This window comes from Chiloscyllium plagiosum, unplaced genomic scaffold (genome assembly GCF_037043375.1).
Source record: "Chiloscyllium plagiosum isolate Xiang-an unplaced genomic scaffold, Cpla_swu_hap1 HiC_scaffold_21, whole genome shotgun sequence".
In the NCBI taxonomy this organism is placed as follows: Eukaryota; Metazoa; Chordata; class Chondrichthyes; order Orectolobiformes; family Hemiscylliidae; genus Chiloscyllium; species Chiloscyllium plagiosum.
In genome coordinates this window covers 11,087,286-11,108,975 of record NW_028270159.1, presented here as the reverse complement: position 1 = coordinate 11,108,975, position 21,690 = coordinate 11,087,286, and the positions used below count along the sequence as shown (strand labels likewise).

At 42.6% G+C, this 21,690-nt stretch overlaps 1 protein-coding gene across 6 annotated transcripts in view; it reads right to left on the bottom strand.

Moving 5' to 3' along the window:
- LOC122564952 (uncharacterized) overlaps positions 1-21,690 on the bottom strand; it is a 163,203-nt gene that overhangs the window by 61,679 nt on the left and 79,834 nt on the right. For all 6 annotated transcript variants that reach the window (XR_015760691.1, XM_043720494.2, XM_087998258.1 and 3 more), the window contains exons 15-19: positions 13,634-13,770; positions 12,845-12,973; positions 11,404-11,483; positions 8,736-8,872; positions 4,573-4,727 (exon numbers count right to left, since the gene is read on the bottom strand). Coding sequence is in view for 5 of the 6 variants with exons in the window: in XM_043720494.2 (XP_043576429.2) it covers positions 4,573-4,727; positions 8,736-8,872; positions 11,404-11,483; positions 12,845-12,973; positions 13,634-13,770 (638 nt within the window). In the remaining variant the exon portion in view is untranslated. The remainder of the gene's footprint in view (positions 1-4,572; positions 4,728-8,735; positions 8,873-11,403; positions 11,484-12,844; positions 12,974-13,633; positions 13,771-21,690) is intronic.

The following is a 21,690-nucleotide window of genomic DNA, read 5'->3' as shown; positions in this document are numbered from 1 at the left end:
CTAAAGGGGTCTGCACAATTTACAGAGCAATGTGAAAATTGCAGGAAATGCAGGATAAATCTTTTGTTCCAAAATGAAACAATTATGCCACACAAACATTGTACAATCCATACCACTATAAGTAGGCAGTTTTAACAGTGTCATTTAATTTTGCATTGTTTCAGTTTATTTTATTTTATTTCTAATTTTGGATAATATAGACAAAGGCCCTGAGGGGTAGGGACAGAGGATTGAGAGTCTGAGAATTTCAGACTATATTAAAGCAGTCCGTAGTGAAAGAAAGGGGTTGAAAATTGCTGACTTTGCTTAATCCTGCTCTTTTGTCTGAAAATCAAACTTAGATATAATGTTATCAAAAACATTATTACTTTTACTGAGCATGGACCCTAAAAACTTTCAGGATCCCCTTGTCCAGGACTACACAAGCAGAGGATGTGGACTGTGTTTGAAAGAAGGTAAATTCAAAACTAATAAACAGAAATCTTATGGGACAGGACAGTGGCTCAGTGGTTAGCACTGTATTTCACAGCACCAAGGATTCAGGTTCAATTCCAGTCTCTGGTGACTGTGTGGAGTTTGCAAATTCTCCCCTGTGTCTGTGTGGGTTTCCTCTGGGTGTTCTGGTTTCCACCCACAGTCCAATAATGTGCAGGCCAGGTGAATTGGCCATGCTAAAATGCTGATAGTGTTAAGTGCATTAGTCTGAGGGAAATGGGTCTGAGTGGGTTACTCTTCGGAGGGTCAATTTGGGCTGAAGAGCCTGTTTCCACACTGTAGGGAATCTAATCTTTAAAAAAAAACTAATCTATTTCAGTGAGCAAAAATGGAATCTCTGAAGCAGGCTACCTGGGAAGATGATGGGATCAGATAATACTGATTCATTCAGATGCTAACTATTTGGTTTCCTTGAGAAGTAGCATTTTGGGCATCAAGGGTTATTATGGGTCGTACGTGGGAATGCATAACTTGAAACACAAGTAGATCAGCCATGATATTATTGAATGGACAAGCAGGCTTGAGAGGGTTGAATGGTCCAATTCTGCCCCTATTTCATGTGCTCAGATATATTTCGGGAACCTCTGTACAAGCAACTTGAGACACATGATATGGTACAGGCACAATGGGCCAAATGGCCTCCTTCTGCACTGTAACACTTTTGTGGTTCTGTAATGACATGTGGCCAGTGTCAAATGACTTTGGGAGGACTTGTTCCCAAAACTCTCCCCACTGGGACAGATGGGAGGGATGGTGAGAGTGGAATCCTCACCTCACATCAGGGTCTGTCCTAGACTCATTGATAGAAATTGATCATTGTGAATCTGTCGATAACTCCAATATCATTGTGACAGCCAGGATTAAATGGAGGGGTGATAGATATTGGACAGATGTCAGAGGTGGGTTCTTTACTCAAAGTAGTAAGGGCGTGGAATGCCCTGCCTACAACAGTAGTGGACGCCAATGTTAAGGGCATTTAAATGGCCATTGGATAAACATATGGATGATAATAGAATACTTAGGTTAGATGGGCTTTACATTGGTTTCACAGGTCGGCGCAACATCGAGGGCCGAAGGGCCTGTACTGTGCTGTTCGATGTTCTATGATGGCAGATGAACTAGAGACAAGAAAACAGAAATGGCTGGAAAAACTCAACTGGTTTGGCAGCTACTGTGGGGAGAAAACAGCAAGTTAATGTTTCAAGTCCAGTGACTCATCATCAGAACTCAGAACATGAGGCCAAGTGTAATTAGACTTGAAACATTAACTGTCTCTCTCCCCACAATTTCTGCTTTTGTTTCAGACTTCCGGAATCCACTGTTGTTTGTTTTTATTGAACTCGAGGAACAGACTTTCTGGAAATACCTACACAAGAGCATGGGGGTTACTGACAATGATAGTGCTCATTCCTGATGGTGCAGGAGCTCTCTTGTTACCCTGCAAGATGAAAAACTGAGCGTAGGAATACAAAATGAATGAAGTCCCTCCAGTAATCAGATTGACATCTTCCCGATGGAATGATGGATGGACAGCACAAAGATCTTCCAAATGTAACCCATTGTGAGCTATTTTTAAGATAAACAGTTTCTTAAAGAAAGAGGAGAAAGTCATCAGCTTACAAAGGTTGAGATTATTGTTGGCAAAGGCAAAGGCAAAATCATGCTGTTGGTGGGGAGAGCAGTTTGTTATGGAGTAATGCAGAATACTCCAGACGCTGGAATTCTGACATAAAAACAGAAAACGTTGGGAATGCTCAGTAGGACTGGAAGTGAATGTGGAGACTCAATCTCTCAACCAGCCATCAGACAGCTCCATTTCAATAGACATCAGAAGAAAGCTATCCAACCAGAACGTGAACACCTTCTTCCATATCCTTTACCTACTCCCACATCCTGGGCTCTGTCACGACATGGGCTGCTTTCAGCACTGCCAACCCCTTTTCACCTACTTATGGCCGCCACTATTGGTTTCTCTTTCTCCCTGGCTCACCATTATCCATCCCTTTGTCATCCTAACTGTCGTTCTTTCTTTCTTTCTCTCTCTGGGCTCCATCCTTGCCTATCCTCTCACTCCTCCTCCCCCTCACTCTCTCCCAGCTGCTATCAGTCCTGAAGAAGGGTGACTGGACCTGAAACGTTAACCCTCTCTCTCCCTGCAAATGCTGCTGGACCTGTTGAAGTTGCTCCAGCTATTTTTCTGTTTTTGTTTCATATCTCCAGCATCTCTAGTGTGGTGTTTTCTATGGAAGCAGGCCTGAAGGCATTGACACTGTTATTCTCCACAGCGATGTAGCTGGACTGAGAATTGCCAGAATGTTCTGTTGCGTCACCATTGAAGGAAGGTAAATGCCCTTCTGCACTGCTGGTCCATTCATAGGATGGAGCCTATGGCCTCACAGGAACCACTAAGAGAGCTCCAGCTGTTGAGGCAACAAGGAAAGCAGCTGGAGAGGAAACCACTCCAGGGGGCCATTGGGGAACTAGAGCTAGAGACTTAGGAGCCTTCCCTACTTGCAGTCCTGTCCTTGAACCACTTGGCTCCAATGTTTCCTCACTTTTCACAGCAAGGTTATTGCATGGAAAGAGGCCATTCAGCCCATTGTGTCTGCACAGGCTGTCCATTCTAATCCCACCTTCCAGCACTAGATTGATAATATCGCAGATTCCAACTCTTCAAGGGCAGTTCAAGGTTTCTTTTAAATGAGTTCACAGCTCTGTCTCAACCATTAAACTGGGCAGCAAACTCCAGACACACAGGGTGAAAGGGTTTTCCTTCAGATCCCTTCTAATCCTTCAAACAACCACCTGTGCCCCTGGGTAACTGACCTCTCTGCTTGGGAAGATAGAGCGCACAGGGAAGACCCATCTCGGAACATAGTATAGATTACTAGATTAGTACAGATTACTTACTTACAGTGTGAAAACAGGCCCTTCAGCCCAAAAAGTCCACACTGACCCTCCGAAGACCAACGGACCCAGACCCATTCCCCTACATTTACCCCTTCACCTAACACTATGGGCAATTTAGCATGGCCAATTCACCTAACCTGCACATTTTTGGACTGTGGGAGGAAACCGGAGCACCCGGAGGAAACCCATGCAGACACGGGGAGAATATACAAACTCCACACAGATAGTTGCCTGAGGCAGGAATTGAACCCGAGTCTCTGGCACTGTGAGGCAGCACTGTTAACCACTGTGCCACCATGCCGCCCACAGGAGTACGCCATTCACCCCCTTGAGCCTGTTCCACTATTCAATGAGATCCCATATCCACCTTTGGTCCATATCCCTCAACATCTTTGCTTGACAACCATTTATCTATCTCAGATATAAAATGAGCAACTGATCCTGCATCCAGTGCCATTTGTGGAAGAGCGTTCCAAATATCTACCGCCTTTTCTGTGCAGAAGTGCTTCCTAAGAAGATGTTCAGGCTGTAACGTTAATGAACTTGATACTGAGTCCTGAAGGTTGCAGGGTCCCCATGGGAATTTGTGTCAAACAAGTGACATGCCAATTGGTGTAAGGTTATATTTGAAAAGTCACAGGAGAGGGGCATGTTTTATGTTAACTGAAAACTTTCAAAAAGGTAAGCAGAAGTCACTGCTGAGAAACACAGCTCCAATGTGATAGCTTCAACCCCAGGTTTCACCTGCTGATCGCCTCACCTGAGCTAATGTCTCTCTGTCTGCCTACCTCATGCATCGAAATAAGTTTTCAGGAAAAACACTGCAACAGTAACTATCCAAATACTTGGATCATCCTGATAAGCTCAAGCTAGCCACCGGTATAGCTTACATCATGCAGGTTAGCTGAACATAGACATTTCATCTCCAAACAATTATACATTCAGTGATTTCAGAGGATTGTTGTTATGCACAAATGGAGAATTACTTTGAGGCCAAGAGGTTGTTTCATTCTGGAATCAGACTTCCTCTGCTGGTACAACGCTATTGTAACTATGAGTGAATAATACATACAACGTGATACTTTTCAAAACACTAATACATGACAGAGCACACAGGACATAAAGAAGGGAGAAACAAATTTCAGGTTACTTGACCATAATCTGTACCTTTTCTGTCCAGTGAAATATCTACATCCACTCTCCTCTTTGTGTTGCTCCTCAGACAGTTAGTGGTCTCAGTTATCACTGGGATCATTCTGGGGGACGCCTTCAGCTCCAATGATGAGTTTTCTTTCAGTGAACTGTGTGCCTTAGAGTGGAACCTTGGAGAAGGCAGGATGGGAAGGGAATAAAGAAAACTTTAGATAGTTTTTTTAAAATTCAGGACACACTTGGTTCGAAAAGTCTCAGCCCTTCTGATACAGTTCTGCTATATCTCCAGCACATCTCTCAGTAACTCCAACATACTTCCAACACACAATACTACTTAAATACTGGGGATGAGAGACAGAAAAATTGCATGGTTGACCTTGGGTAGCAGGGGTCTAACATACGAGAGAATGCAAGAGAAAATTGGTGTTTTCAGGCTTGTGAGGAATTGACAGTAAAAGGTGTTGAAAGGATACGTTCAGATCAATACTTAAATCCATAATACAAGGATAAGGATCAAAGTATTAAAAGGCAAATTTAGAACTAGTGTCAGGAAGGTCATAACACTGAGTGACCAACAGTATTCAATAAAGACTGCAACAGTTCAAGGAAACAGCTCACCATCATCTCCTCCAGGCAATACATACCAGTCACACCCACATTCCATGAATGGAAAATGGAGATATGATATGATATTTCATGGATGACCATTGCCAATTGTGAGAAAAACCCATCTGGCTATTTAAAGTCCTGCAGGGAAAAGGAAATTTGCCATCCTTACTTGGTCTGGCCTACACGTGACTCCAGACCCATAGTAATGTGGTTGACTCTCAACCGCCCTCTGAAATGGCCAAGCTAGCTGTTCAGTTCAAGGGCAGCTGGGGATGGGCAATAAATCCTGTCCCAAGTGATGCTCAAGTCCCACAAATGAATTTTAAAAATTGTTTTGAGGGGTAAGAGTCCTGGAATCACATCCTGGGACTATGGTAGTTGGGTGCAGTGATCGAGTGATTGTGGCATTCTTTTGTTGAATTTTTTTATTCATTCATGTGATATGAGTATTGCTGGCTTGGCTAGTATTTATTACCCTTCCCAGGTTGTCCTTGGGAAGGTGGTGGTGAGCTTCCTCCTTGAACCACTGCAGTCCATTTGATGTAGCTACATCCACAATACCATTAAGATGAGACTTCCAGAGTGTTGACCCAGTGACATTGAAGGAATAGTGATATATTTCCAAATCAGGACAGTGTGTGACTTGGAGGGGAATTTGCAAGTGGTGGCAATCCTATATATCTGCTTCCTTTATCCTTTTAGATGCTAGTGTCATGGTTTGGAAGGCACTGTCTGAGTATCTTTGGTAAATTTCTGCAATACATCTTGTAAATCGTGCACATTGCTAAGCGTTGATGGTGGAGCACATTAGTCGATGTGCTAAACAAGCCAGCTGCTTTGTGCGAGATGTTAAGCTGTCAAGCTTCTTCACAGTTGTTGGAATTGTACGCATGCAGGCAAAATAGAGAGCATTCCAAAACACTGCTGATTTGTGCCTGTTGGATGGCGGACAGGCTTTGAGGAATCAGGAGGTTCATTGCTCATTGCAGGATTATTAGCTTCTGACTTGACCTCGTAGTGACTGTACTTATATGGCTAGTCCAGTTCAGTTTCTGGTCAAGAGCAATCCGCGGGGTGTCGATGTTATAGGGGGGGTTTCAATGACGATAATGCCATTGAAGTGAAGAAAAGATGGTTAGATTCTGTCTTGTTGGAGATGGTCATTGCCTGACATTTGTGTGGCATGAATGTTACCTGGCACTTTTCGGCTCAAACCTGGTTTGACCAGCTCTTGTTGCATTTGAACACTGGCTGCTTCAGTATCTGTGGAGTTATGAACAGTGCTGAACATTGTACAATGATCTGCAAACATTGCCACTTCTGACCTTAGGATGCTCTATGATTTTGATTGAACCTCCTTGTGATGTCATTAATTCTGCCATCTCTGCACAGCTGACAGCGATTCAAGCTCAGTGATTCAGGATAAAAGAGATCTAATTTCACCTTAAAGTGAAAAAACAGCTCCTTTGAAGAAAGGACAAACAGAGGCATGATGTGAAGGTCCCTCTCCAGTGCACTCAAGGTGACAGATGTGTAGGGTCAAATAGATTGCAAAGCTGCTGAAATAAATCACACTAAACCAGGACAACAAGAAGTCACGGATGAAATGTTCCACCCCATTCCCTGCAACACTTTTCCAAGAGTTTTGTTCTCTTCAACTCTTTCTTAGTTGCAGGAAATAATTACACTAAATTTAAGTGGGAAGATGAGGTGTAATATGGAATGAGAGGGTTATGCTCTGAGGAGATACTGGGTTGAATGGAGCAATCTTTTACAGCTCACTGTGTCCACACCAGTCAATAAGCACCACTTTTAATCCCATTTCCCAGCATTTGGCTATTGAGTATTTACCTTGTGAAGTCTGCATCCTTTTATTTCTCTGTATCTTTGAGTGTGGATGAAATGGGAAAAGGAGTTTCTCAAAACTAAGTCCAGTTACTGCAACTTTGAAAAGCTCCTGGAACTCGCTGTCAGTTGCGTTCACACTGCTGCCTTGCATGTAGTGGGTAGAGGAGGAGAGATGAGTCACCACAGCACCAGGGTGTGTGTGCAGAGTGAGATTCATCTGGCAACAGATTGCTGATTGGTTTGTGCCATTGCGACCAGTCATGAACGCTGGAAGTCATCAGCCTGACGAAGCTCTCTGATTGGCTCTCAGTGAACCAAGATGAACAGCTTGGAACAGATGGAGGAAGAGAAGTCTCCGGAATACTCACAAAGAAGGCAGGTTCTGTCTCTCAATCTCTCTGCTATGAAGTAGCTGAAACCTGAAGGCAGTGGGTTATTTCCTCTCACCAGTTGCACTGAGCTGTTGCCTTTAATGAGTAACTAAAAGACTTTAAAGTTGGTGAAACAATCACCCTTGTGCCTTCTGTGAAGAAGTGAATTGACTCATTCATCAATATTGTGATACCCACCTCCTCTGTTACACATGCATCTCTGTTTGCCAAAAAGATCTGGACCTCAACAGTTAAGAAGAATAAGAGGCAATCTTATCAAAACATTAGATTCCCTACAGTGTGGAAACAGGCCCCTCGGCTCAACAAATCCACAGCAACCCTCCGAAGAGTAACCCACCCAGACTCTTTTCCCTACATTTACCCCTGACTGATACACCTAACATAACACTTTAGCATGGCCAACTCACCTAACCTGCACGTTTTTTGATTGTAGGAGGAAACCCACACAGACACAGGGAGAATGTGCAAACTCCACACAGACAGTCGCCTGAGGCTGGAATTGAACCTGGGTCCCTGGCACTGTGAGGCAACAGTGCTATCCACTGAGCCACTGTGCCACCACATATGACATATGACATTCTCGAACAAGAACTTCACTGGAAAGGTGTAGAGAGGCTGTTTAGCTGGTTTGTGAAATCTATAAGACAAGGTCACAGTCTCTTTGGTTACTGAGAACTTCCTTTCTGCTGGTAGACATTTCCAGGTAGATGGATGTTTACAACAATGGCTCTCTGGCTGCCATTAGGGTAGCTTTTTTAAGTCAAACATTTTTCATTGAATTCAAACTTCACCATCTCGCAATGTGGGGATTCAAACCCATGTCCCCAGAACATTAGTTTGGGACTCTGGATTATGAGTCCAGTGACATTTGACTACACCATCATTTCCTCTGAATGATAATTGTTGTGTTGGAGAGGTGTCTGGGATCTTGCACATTCTGCTGATTCCCACAACCACTCAGTGTCAAACTTGGGAGTCATGAAGTTGATTCCTCAGAGTACAGGACCAGGCAAAATGTCAGCCAGACCGATGTTTCACACCCGATCCCACCAGCTCCCCAATTGTAATTTCAGTGAAAACTGCTCCTCAGTGAACACAATTGCATTATTTCCCTCAAAATCACAGAACCTCATCTACCTCTCAAGCCTCTGTGGCTGCCCTCATGTTCAAATCTCCCACTCTGTACCTAATAGCGCCTCCCGGCCATTTTGGCCTCGGTGAAGTCTTGCCGTCGGATCAGGCCTTCTTGCAATTTAGAAAAAAGAACTGGGACACAGTTCTGTGAGTAAGGAATTGAGCATCTGCTTCAAACAAATACCCTTGCCCTACCTTAACTGCTCAGACTCCTCTTGGAGTTCGTTCATCATTTCAGGCAGTCTCTGGGTCACAGGATCTTTCTTCCTCTTTCCCAAATCATTTGTGGATGTTTTCCTGGAGCTGGTTGATATTCCAGACCTGTTCAAAGACTGAACAAAGGAAACACATACCTTCAGTACCATTCCATGGAATAGGATGAAAACAATAATAACTTGCATTCATATAGCACTGTGCAAAGGTACTTCATAAGATGCACTGTCAAACAAAAATTGACACCAAGCCATGGATGAGAATATAGAAGGCATGGCAAGTAAGTTTACAGACAACACCAAAATTGATTGTACAGTTGACAGTGAAGAATGTTATCTAACATTACAAAGTGATCTTGATCAATTGGTCCAATAGACTGAGCAGTGGCAGAGTTTAATTTGGATAAATGCGATGTATTGCATTTTGGAAAAAAAAATGGGCAGTACTGAAACAATTAACAATCGGGCCCTGGGGAGTGTTGATGAACAGAGAGATCTAGGGGTTCAGACACATAGTTCTTTGGAAGTTGTGTCACAGGTATACAGGGTGGTTGGGAAGATGTTTAGCACACTTGCCTTAATTGCTCAAACCATTGACTATAGGAGTTCAGGTATAATGTTGAGGTTATACAGGACGTTGTTGAGGCCACTTTTTGGAATACTGCTTACAATTCTGGTCGCCCTGCTATAGGAAAGATATTATTAAATTGGAGATGATTCAGAAAAGATTTACCAGGATGTTGCTGGGAGTGGAGGCTTTTAGTTTTAAGGAGAGGTTGCATAAACTGGAGCATAGGAGGTTGAGGGGTCACTTTATAGAGATTTATAAAATCAGGAGAGGCATTGATATGGTAAATAGCAAAGGTCTCTTCCCTAGGACGGGGGAGTTCAAAACAAGGGGGCATATTTTTTAGATGAGAGGAGTAAGATTTAAAAGGGACCTGAGGGCAACCTTTTCACACAGTGTGGTTTGTGTGTGAAATGAATAGCCAGAGGAAGTGCTGGAAGCAGGTACAATTACCTTTAAAAGATGTTTGGACAGGTACATGAATAGGAAATGCTTAGAGGTATATGTGCCAAACCCAGGCAAGTGGGACTAAGTTTAGTTTGGGAAATTTGGTCGACATGGACGAGTTGAACCGAAGGGTTGATTTCAGTGCTGTATGACTTGAGGACTAATGGCTCAGCCATCAAACATGAAGAGACAGGAATCAAGGTGGGGAAAACAAATTGAAGGAATAAAGAATCCCCTGATGTTTCCTCAATTGTTGTGTACATTCAACACAACCTCTGGTGAGGAGAAATATCCTGTTAATTATAAAGGTCACCAAGCTGCACTGCAAACTGTGCTGTTCATTGCACAAAACATTATAATTTTCAATTTTATACTTCTTTTTCCTTTCCATCTTCTTTGTGCCTCCTTTTCTCAATTCCAATCTTGCTTTCGATCTCTTCGTTCTTTCTGCATCTGTCCCAAAGTTGAATACATCCTCATTCGCATTTCTTCGTCTGTTTCATTCTTTTACTCAGGTCAGTGAAGGAGATAAACTGTTGATCTTGTCACTCACCAAGTTCCCAGATGCCCCATTGGACTTACTATCTGTCTATCAGCTAATCTAAATCTGCGTAACCAAGGCTAATGAACAAACAGAGCATTACTGAGAGAGATTTCATTACAGGAAAATCAGGGCTAACATGTTTCCTCATCATCTTTACAGGAAGTTGACATATTTTCCACAAAAAACGTTAGATGGGAAAGGTAAGAATATCAAAATCTGAATGACAGAAACACTATCTGAGTGATAGAAACACAAACTGCGGGAGGACCTCAACAGGTCTGGCAGCATCTGTGGAGAGAGAAACAAGAGTTTATGTTTCAGGTCCAAGTGAGCTGCTTTCTCCACAGATGCAACCAGTCATGCTGAGTTTCTCCAGTCATTTCTATTTCTGTTTCAGATCTTCAGCGTCCACAGTTACAGCGTCATACAGCACGGAAATAGATCCTTCGGTCCAACCAGTCCATACTGACTACAATCCCAAACTATACTAGTCCCACCTGCCTGCGTTTGGCTCATATCCCTCCAAACTTGCTTATTCATGAACTTATCCAAATGTCTTTTAAACATTGTACCTGCATCCACGACTTCCTCTGGCATTTTTTTGTTCTACTTAACTGATTAATGATGTATACTGATAGATTTGGATTAAAGGTGATCAACAGGTTTGTAGATACCAAAGTCACAAGCTAAAATGAAGACATCACAGGGATCAATCAATATGCCTGGTTCAAGCAGGCATTATGGGGCCAACAGAGAAACTCAGTGCTCCAGAAGAAACAAAAGGGCACAGTTTGAAAAAAAAAACTATTCTCTAATCAACCTGCTCAGAGATGTTATTATAGTGGGATTTGTACCCAGGTCTCATAGCTCAAAGGTAGGGATGCTATCACTATATCACAGGAGGTACATTTTGACACTTTGGATCTTGCTGCTGAGGCACACTTTATCGAAGAAGTTGGATGCTCAAGGAAAACCTTGTGATCATTCCCATAATGGGCAGAGAGGGGAAGTGTGAAAAGAGAAACAAACAGAAGAACACTGCATTTCCCAGCTGTACTGTCAACATGACCAAATTTTTCCGTACATTCTTACCCTTGTGTCCAGTGTTGAGGAGATAGCAGAGCTTCTGGGAAACGGTGTGCTCACAAGGTTATAGTTCTCTTCAACTATAGCTGTAAAGTAAGGTCACAAAAAATTTAAAATAGCAAGATGATGCCATTTGTGAAAATCATAACTCAATACAAAAAAAGATTTGTTCTTATGCATCATTTATGACAACATCAAGACTTACTGAGGCACCTTATGGCTCGTGCTGTTTGTTATTTATTATGGTCGTGGTTCTAATAACAGGAGATGTGGCAACTAAATTGTGCACAGCAAGCTCCCAAAAAGAGTGATGTAATAATGTTCTGATAATCTGTTTTCAGTAATGTTGAATGAAGGATAAATATTCAATACGTTCACCAAGGATAATCCAACTCTAGAGTCGAGAGTGTGGAGCTGGAAAAGCACAGCCGGTCAGGGAGAATCCGAGGAGGAGAGTCAACATTTCGGGCATAAGCTCTTCATCAGGAAGAGCTTATGCCCGAAATGTCAACTCACCTGCTCCTTGGATCCTGCCTGACTGGCTGTGCTTTTCCAGAACCACATTCTTCGACTCTGATCTCAAGCATCTGCAATCCTAACTTTCTCCCATTATCCAACTCTACTCTTCTTTGAAATTAGCACAGGGGTCCTTTGGAGAGGTTGCAGCGTGTCTGTTCCAGATCACACCCTACCTGACAATGTCCTTATGCAGATTATTAACATTAACAGAAAGGCCTAGCTGGTAATTTTGGAAATCCAGACTTTTTCTGTATGGAAAAGGAGCTGGTTCAAATACTGTATTTGCCCATAGTTGAAAATGACTTTGCACTTTCAGAAAGCAAGTTATAATGATAGTTAAAATTGAAGGGTCACCCATTGAAGGCAGAGGGAAATTATTTTCTCTCAGGAGGTTGAGTGTCTTTGAAATTTGGAATAACTGCATAGAGACTGGTATCCTGTCACCAAATCATCCTTTATTTACATGTGTACAGTACACTGGCTGTGGCCAGCCAGCTCAGAGTCAGTGAAGAGATTCTGAATTTCCTGCCTGTATTGGTCAGCCAGGGCTCCCTGATTAGCCCAAGTAAACATCCTCAATCACGGATCTCATGGTCAATGAGATCCACCTGGTCCCAATCACATCAAACTTCCTTCCTCAAAAAGCAGTGAGTGGAGAATCATTAAATATTTTTAAGGCAGAGGTAAATACATTCTTGATTATCAAGGGGTGCTCAGGAATGTAGAGTTGAGGTTAAAATCAGAATCAGCCACAATCTTATTGGACGATGGGGCAGGTTCAAAGGGTTCCCTGTTCTTATGAATAATTTCTTAGTAATTTTTTTTAAAAAACAATAGCAACCAGAATTTCGCTAAAACAAGAAGTGTTTTATGTGGTGCACTTCTGTAGTTCTTAGTCTAATCAATGGTAACTGAACTTCTCCCCAACCTAAGCACAGTTGCTGTGGATCCTGCAATTGCCTTTTCTTCCGATGGGACTTTCCTGTCAGTGAGAAATCCTTCCTCATCTCCAAGCAGTCACTTGCATTTGGCTGGCATCTTAAGTCATGGTGGTAGCCTGATAATGATAAATACAAGGAACAAAATTCAAAACATAGTGTCTCGGTGAACAGGCAGAGATGTAAGAGCAGTCACTGACATTTCCAGTTTGGCACAGTTTGAACAGCTGAGTGTTGCATTGACTCACAATTCAACTCTTTGAAACCAATACAGGAGTTATGCAGTCCTTCACAGGATTAAAGGTTAAGAGATTAACGTGGAGGAGTGATGTGCCTTTAATCCAGGCTTCCATTTATTTTTAATGGAGGAAATTCCACACCCACGCACTGTGAGACTGACATAAAGATTCCTTTAACATTCAGATTTGGACGGTGAGTGGGGGTGATAGCCTCCCTTGTTAGTGACACCTTAGTTAGCACCTTGCAAACCTGTGACCCCCACCATCCGAGAAGGGAAATGACAGCAGAGTCCTGGGAATGTCAACCCTGCAAATTCCACTCAAGCCACACACCATCCTGACCGTGTTACCATCCCTTCAGGATCACTGGGCCAACCTCCCAGAACTCGTTCTGTCAACACTGTAGGTGTACCTGCATGGCCATCATCATCTACTCAAAGGCAAATTGGGGAAGACAGTAAAGGCTGGCTGAGCCAAAAATGCCTAAATCCCAGGCATGAAATTGTTAAAAAAAAAAGCAGAAATGCCAATGGTTCCTACCAGAATCCTTCCTTTTGTCCATCTGTTTTGATCCTGAGGCCGTCCTGGATGGAGACCAGTCTGATCCCAGTCTCTGACTTTTCTGCGCCTGAGACAAATTGTTAGCATCTTGGACTCCACTCATTTCCCAAGAAGTTCTATATTACAAAACAGAGCATTGTTGACCAGACAGTCCTTATTAGAAGTTGTTTCTTTTAAACTCAAAAGTACAACACAGAAAGAGGCCATTTATCCCCATGGTTCTCTGTTGGTGTTTATGCTCCACATGACCATTCTCTTGCCATGTTCCTCCAACTTTATTGACAATATTCTTTAATCCTTGCTCCTGAATAATGTTTATCCAGCTTTCCCTTGATAGTAACCATGTTTTCACCTCAACTTTGTGGTACTGAGTTCCACATTCATACCACTCTCTGAATAAAAACGTTCGGAAGTGAATGTATTATTGACAAATTTGTGGATGACACAAAAAGAGATGGGACAGCAAGTGGTGACGATTGCACAAGAGTCTCCAGAAGGATGCGGACTGGTTAAGTGAGTGGGCAAAATTTGTCAGATGGACTCTTAACGTGGGAAAGTATGAGCTTATGTACTTTGGCAGGAAGAATTCAGGAGATGAATATTCCTTAAATGTAGAGAGGCTGGAGAAAACAACAGAACAGAGGGATGTAGGGGCCGTAGTGCACGAATGTTAAAAAAAGCTAGCATCCAAGTTCAGGTAATAGGGTAGGCAAATAGAATGTTGGCTTATATTTCAGAAAGCATGGAGTATAAAATACTGAGGTACTGCTGAAACTATACAAGGAACTAGACAGACCACAGCTGAAATAGTGTGAACAGTTTGGTCCTTTATCTCAGGAAAGATATAGTTTGATTGGAGGCAGTCCAGAGATGATTCACTGGGTTGATCCCAGGTTTGGAGGGATTCTTCTGATGGGGAGAAGTTGAATAGGTTAGGCCTGTGCTCATTGCAGTCTAGAAGAATAGGAGGAGACCTTATTGAAGCATACTAAATCCTTAGGGGGCTTGCCATGGTAGATACGGAGAAGTTGGCTCCCCTTGTGGAAGAGTCGAGGACCAGCTAGCATAATCTCAAAGTAAAGGGTCGCCCATTTGAGACAGAAATGAGGAGGAGTCTCTTGTATCTGCGGTTAGTGAATCTGTGGATTTTGTTTTTGCCTCAGAGGGCTGACAAGGCTAGGTCATTATGTATATTCGCAGTGGAGATAGGTTTTCAATCAGCAAAGGAATCAAAGATAATTGGGAAAAGGCAGGAAAGTGGTTTGATAATTATCAATCATCCATGATCCCATTGAACAGCAGAGCTGATTTGATAGGCTGAATGGCCTACTTCTGCTGCTATGTCTTTTTCTTCCAGTCCAGAAATGTGCATCTTGAATCTCCAACAACTGACTGTTGCATTTCCTACATCACAACAGTAACTACACTCCAAATGTACTTGAAATAGACCTTGCTCACTTTGTAAAAGCAAGACACTTTTATTTTCAGTCAGAGTTGGTGTGCCACTGTATTCCAAAGCCTGATTCAAAGTAGGAGGATATGAATCACTGGGAGGGCAACCATGTCCCAACAATAAAAGCTTGCATTTTTGTAGCGCCTTTAACAGAGCACAGGAGTGCTGTCAAACAAATCTTGGCACCAATTCACATAAAAGCAGGGTGAGATTCTAGACTTGGTCAAAGTGGTAGGTTCAACAGGTTCCATGAAGCTAAGAGAGATGGAGAGGTTTAGGGAGGAAATTCCAGAGCTTAGGAACATGGCAGCAAGAAACCAGGATTGAAGGAACACAGAGACCTGGAGGAGAATAGAGAAGTAGAGATGGGCGAAATCTATTACAATGCCGAGACTCTGCAATGTACAAGACCTGACCTGTACTTCCAACTCATCTGCAAGACACAAAGTATTCAATTTGGCATTATCCACCATTATTTACAAATCAAAGTATCCACAGATGGAATTGAATGGCATTCTGTTTTATAACCTGAGGAAGGATGTTCTGGTCATGGGGAGATTGCAATGTAGGTTTACCAAACTGATTCCTGGGACGGCAGGACGGACATTTAAAATCCCTGCCACACAAAGAGATTGAGGGTGAAACATTGAATGTTTTCAGAAAGGAGTTAAATGTATTTCTGAGGACAAAAGGGATCAAAAGATATGGGATGAAAGCAGGAAGAGGGGACTGAGTTGGATGATCAGCCATGATCATATTGAATGGGGCAGCAGGCTCAAAGGTCCAAATGACCTACTCTTGTTTCTATTTCAATATTTTGGAAGCTTGCTCATCAACTGGGGCTTTTCAGCTTGACTGTAAGAAGCTGACATGATTTCTCCAATCTTTTTAAATTCATGAATTTTCACAGGAAAAGCACGATGGTGCTATAAGTCAGCCGACTTTGAGAGAGAGGAGAATTTCTTGCTGTCTTGGCTCATACTACAGATGTACGATGGTGACAGATGTCTTATGTTTCTTGCACGGAAACACAACTGCCAAAGTGTTTTATGCCACAATCGGCTTATGTAAATCTCATTGCTTTTCGACCGTAATAAGCTGTTCCGTTTCCTGGCATGAGACTCTACAGAAACAGCCAAAGGAGCTTAACAGATTGTGTTTTGTCCCAAATACTGAAAACACCAAAAAATTATAACATGGAAGGAGGTCTGAGCAGCCAGTATTGGTTTTAACTCTCTCTCTTCTCAATCAAACAATCTGCCCTCATTTCACTGAAATAATCTGTTGTAAACCTCTTGCATTTTCACTTCTCTAACGCACCTCACCAGCCTCATCTCAAATGTTCAGATAGAGTTTGTGACTGATGCAGGAACTAAGTGAATCCCAAAGCTTCCCAAACCTCTCTTCATGAGAAGAAAGTTCTCCTGCTGACTATTCTTAATCATTTAAATTGAATTTTCTACCTTCGGCTCCTTACTGCTGACCCTACAAAATCTGCCTGCTTCGATCTGCCCTGTCCCATTGTTCCAGAATTTTATACATTTCATTCATTATCATGACTTCACTTGTTTTGTCGTAAACAAAGAAGATCTGATTTTTCTAAACCTTAATATATTCGCACTCCCAAGTCGCATATAAATGAGTCGATGCCACAACCCTTTCCAAGAATTCGGTTTCCCACTTTTGCGAATACCATTTCGGAGAATCACAGAATTATTGCTGTGCAGGAGGAGGTCCATTGTGCCTGCACGGCTCTCCCCTCTTCCGTCTTCTCCTGGTAACCTTGCACTTTCCTCCTTTGCTGATAACCCTTCTCATTCTCTGCAAAAAGCCTCAATTGAACCTGCATCAACCACACTCTCAGGCTTACATTTCAGACTAATACCACTCACTGCCTTAAAAAAATTATTGTATCACTTTCACTTCTTTAGCCAATTATTTTAAATCTGTGTCTTCTGGCTCTCAATCCTTTCCCAAGTGGGTATAATTTTGCTCAATCACACTCTGACTATGCAGGAAATCTGTTAGTGGTCTTCGCCACTAACAGAGTGCTGTCATCAAGCAAAAAAGTCATTTTGCCACCAACACAATATACAAGTCTCAGTGCCAGTGTGATGCCAGCTATGTAGGCCCCACACCCTGACCATCCCTAAAGTCAGAAGTGGTGATGTTTGCTGATAATTGCACAATGCTCAGCACCATTCACAACTTCTCAAATACTGAAGCAGTCCATGTCCAAATGCAGTAAGACCTGGACAATATTCAGGCTTAGAACATAGAACAGCACAGCACAGTACAGGCCCTTTGGCCCTCGATGTTGTGCCGAACTTTTATCCTACTCTAAGATCAAACTCACCTACTTACCATTCATTATACATGTGCCTATCCACAAGTTACTTAAATGTCCCTGATGTATATGACTATACTACCATTGCTAGCAGTGTATTCCATGCACTCACCACTCTCTGTGTAAAGAACCTAACTCTGACATCTCCCCTAAACCTTCCTCCAATCACCTTAAAATTATATCCCCTCTTGATAGCCATTTCCACCCTTGGAAGAAATCTCTAGCTATCCACTCTATCTATGCCTCCCTTGTCTTGCACACCTCTATCAAGTCACCTCTCATCCTTCTTTGCTCCAATGAGAAAAGCTCTAGTTCCCCCAACATTTCTTCAGAAGGCATGTCCTCCAGTCCAGGCAGCATCCTGGTAAATCTTATCTCAACCTTTTCTAAAGCTTCCACATCCTTCCTGTAATGAGGCAACCAGAACTGAACACAATCTTCCAAGTATGGTCTAACCAGGGTTTTATAGAGCCACAGCATAACCTCACGGCTCTTAAACTCAATCCCACTGCTAATGAAAGCCAATGCACCATACACCTTCTTAACAACCCTATCAACCTGGTTGGCAACTTTGAGGGATCTATGGATGTGGATCCGAAGATCCCTCTGTTCCTCCACATGGCCAAAAATTCTGCCTTGAACCTTGTAATCTGCATTCAAGGCTTAGGCTGACAAGTTGTAAGTAACATTTGTGTCACACAAATGCCAGGTAGTGACCATCTCCAGTAAGACATAGCCTAACCAATGCCCCTTGTCATTCAATGGTGTTACCATAACCTAATTCCCCCTTATCAACATCCTGGACTCTCCACATAAAGGCAGTGGTTACAAGAGCAGGTCAGAGGCTAGGAATACTGTGGTGAGTAATTTACCTCCTGACTCCCCAGAGCTTGTCTATCATCGACAAAGGCACAAGTTCAGAGTGTAATGGAATATTTCCCATTTGTCTGGATGGGTGTCGCACTCAAGAAGCTTGACACCATCCAGGCTGAAGTAGCCCACTTCATTAGCACTATATTCACAAATGTCCACTCTCTCCACAGACGTTAATTAGCAGCAGTGTGTACAAGTAGAACTGCAGAAATTCATCAGAGATTCTAGACAGTGCCTGGGTAGAGTGGACATGCGAAGATGTTTCCACCAGTCGGACAAATTAGGATTGAAGTGCAGAGCCTCAGACTGAATGGATAATCCTTCAGAACTGAGTTGAGGAGGAATTTCTTCAGCCAGAGGGTGCTGAATATGTGGAACTCGTGGGTGTGTACGCGATGATACTGGGACAGGCTAAACAAAGACAAGCTCAGGATTTCCTGGAGAGCTGGTATTCATCCACCAGTTACATAAACAAACACACTGAAATAGACCCCATCTACAGACCATTACAGTACGAAACTGGGAGTAGAACCACCCACCATAACAGACAGAACTGTGTAAATTTGGGGCAGATCTCAATGACAGTGCTTCATCCAGAGGCTACACAGCACTGAAGATGTCACCCAGGAGGCAGACAAAACATTTACAACAAAATCAACGAGCTCAGAGAACCAACCAACAACTTCAATTCTCATTTATCTTTTTTGCGTAATTTCTGCCTCCTGTAACTGAGTAGGAGATCTTGCAAATGAGGAGCAAAGAAAAATATTTCCTTAAATCTGTCTTTTGTGAGCTGGGTGGAATTAATCAATACTGTGGGCTAGATGGTGGGATCCTGTATGGTGAAATTTTTCATCCTGGCTTTTGTGAGTTGAAAGCTTTCAAAAATGCCAGAAAGTGAATATTCAGCTCATTGTGTGATTGAATCGACTTCCACAAGACTCTTGGTGCTTTCAAGCACACGTTTTCAACACACATTTTGTTAAGTCTGTAAAAGGGGACAGAAATCTCTTTTTTTCTAAAAAAAAAGCTGACAATGCAACTGACCTTGATCTGGCAAGAACAAAGCGGGAGCACTGAAATCCAGGGCAAGTGTTTCAATTGCCTAATCCATCTGCAATTGTCAAGCACCAAACAATCTCCTTAAAAGAATTTATCTCCACGGTATTAAGCAGTTCAGCATCTATTGTTTGAGGGGTGCGTGTGTCTGTGTGCATGTGCATTACATATATTAACAGACCAAAATAAAATTATCAGCATCTCAGAAAAACAGCTCCAAGTGTTTGAAACACCCCCAGATTAACAGAACAACCTTTCACTTCACAGCATTTCAGCCAAATTAAATTTGATGATATAAGCCCTTGAGATGCAAACCATTGTTTGTCATGTTAAGATTATAAAGCTCTATCCTCAACCCTCATTCATCTGCCATTAAGTGGTCCATAGGTTCAAAGAAAGATTATGTTGTTTTGCAACAGACAAAAAAAAAGCAATATACTAACGATGCATTTTCATTTGAATGCTTCTGTTCAATGGCACCAAATCTTCCAGTTCGCTCCCCTTATCTGCAGAGTCATGTGGGTTCATGGAATTACAGATAATGTACAGCACAGAAACAGGCCATTTGGAGCAACCGGTCTATTTCAGGTGACCATGTCCCAGATAAGCGTCCTGCTCTAACTTGAAGTTAATCAGCTTGATGCCAGTCAAAGAATCATTTAATGACAGAGGGCAAAAGGAGGCCATTCAGCCCATTCTAACAGTGCTGGATCTTTGGTACATTTATTCAATTAATCCTGGCCCCCGCTCTCACTCAGTACCCCGTGGAAATGTTTTCCCTTCAAGTATTTGTCCAAGAAAGTTACAAGTGAATCTGCTTCAGGCAGTGATCCTGCTTGCTGCTTGGCCGATCAAGATTGGTCTTTTCAATTATCTCCTGCATCGTATTTTTGTGTGGGATGTGAACATCGCAGGCAAAGGCCAGCATTTGTTGTCAAACCTTAATTGTCCATGAATTGAGGGAAATGCTGGGCCATTTCGCAGCGAAATTAATTAGTGTGGTTCTGGTCAGCCAGATCAGATAATGACAGCAAATTTCCTCCCTGAAGAACATTAGTGAACCAGATGAATTTCCACAACATCAAATATAACATCACTGAGACTAGATTTCAATTCCAGATCATTTTTTAATGATCTCTCATTGGGAAGATTTAAGCAATAAGATCCAGATGGAAGACAGTAATGAGACTGGAGAATCATGGAATCACTGGAATGTTATGGGGTAGAAGAAGGCTATTCAGCCCATTAGATTTAATACTGCAAAGTTCAGAATAATTTCTTTCCTCCTTTTCTGTCCCTTTCCCCACCTACAAAATCAATGTCTTCTGAAACCTGGGAAACATGGAGGCCTCAGCATAGTTCCTTCAAAACAGGAGGCCCAAATTTTCAAGTGTTGTAATATTTTGCTTCATTTGCAAGGATGTTGCCAGGGTTGGAGGATTTGAGCTATAGGGAGAGGTTGAATAGGCTAAGGCTGTCTTCCCTGGAATATTGGAGGCTAAGAGGTGACCTTATAGAGGTTTATAAAATCATGAGAGGCATGGATAGGGTAAATAGACAAAGTCTTTTCCCTGGGGTGAGGGAGTCTAGAATAAGAAAGCATAGGTTTAGGGTGAGAGGGGAAAGATATAAAAAGAACCTAAGGGGCAACTTTTTCATGCAGAGGGTGGTACATGTATGGAACGAGCTGCCAGAGGAAATGGTGGAGGCTAGTACGATTGCAACATTTAAGAGGCATCTGGATGGGTATATGAATAGGAAGGGTTTGGAGAGATATGGGCCGGGTGCTGGCAGGTGGGAGGGTTGGGATATTTGGTCGGCATGGACAAGTTGGACCGAAGTGTCTGTTTCCATGCTGTACATCTCTATGACTCTATCTCTGCACTGGCTCTTCAAACAAACACCATTACTGAGAGCTCATTTCCTGCTTTCCCTTGTGCCTTTGCACATTATTTCTACTAAATAACAATCCAGTTGAATAAACCTCTTGAATGCCTCAATTCAATCTGCCTCCAACACACTCAGGCAGCGCATTTCCAGGCTCTAATTATGAGCTGTGTGAAAGAGAATTTTTTTAAAAATTACATATGGGATATTGTTGGCTGGGCCCAGCATTTGTTGCCTGTCCCCTTGAACTTTGAGAAGGTGGGGGTGAGCTGCCTTGTTGAACTGCTGCAGTCCACCTGCTGTAGGTTGCTTGCCCTTTGGGACGGACTTCCAGGTTTTTGATCCAACAATAGTGAAGGAATTGGTCATTTATTTCCAAGTCAGGTGGTGAGTAAGCGTGAGTTTGGATGGTACTGT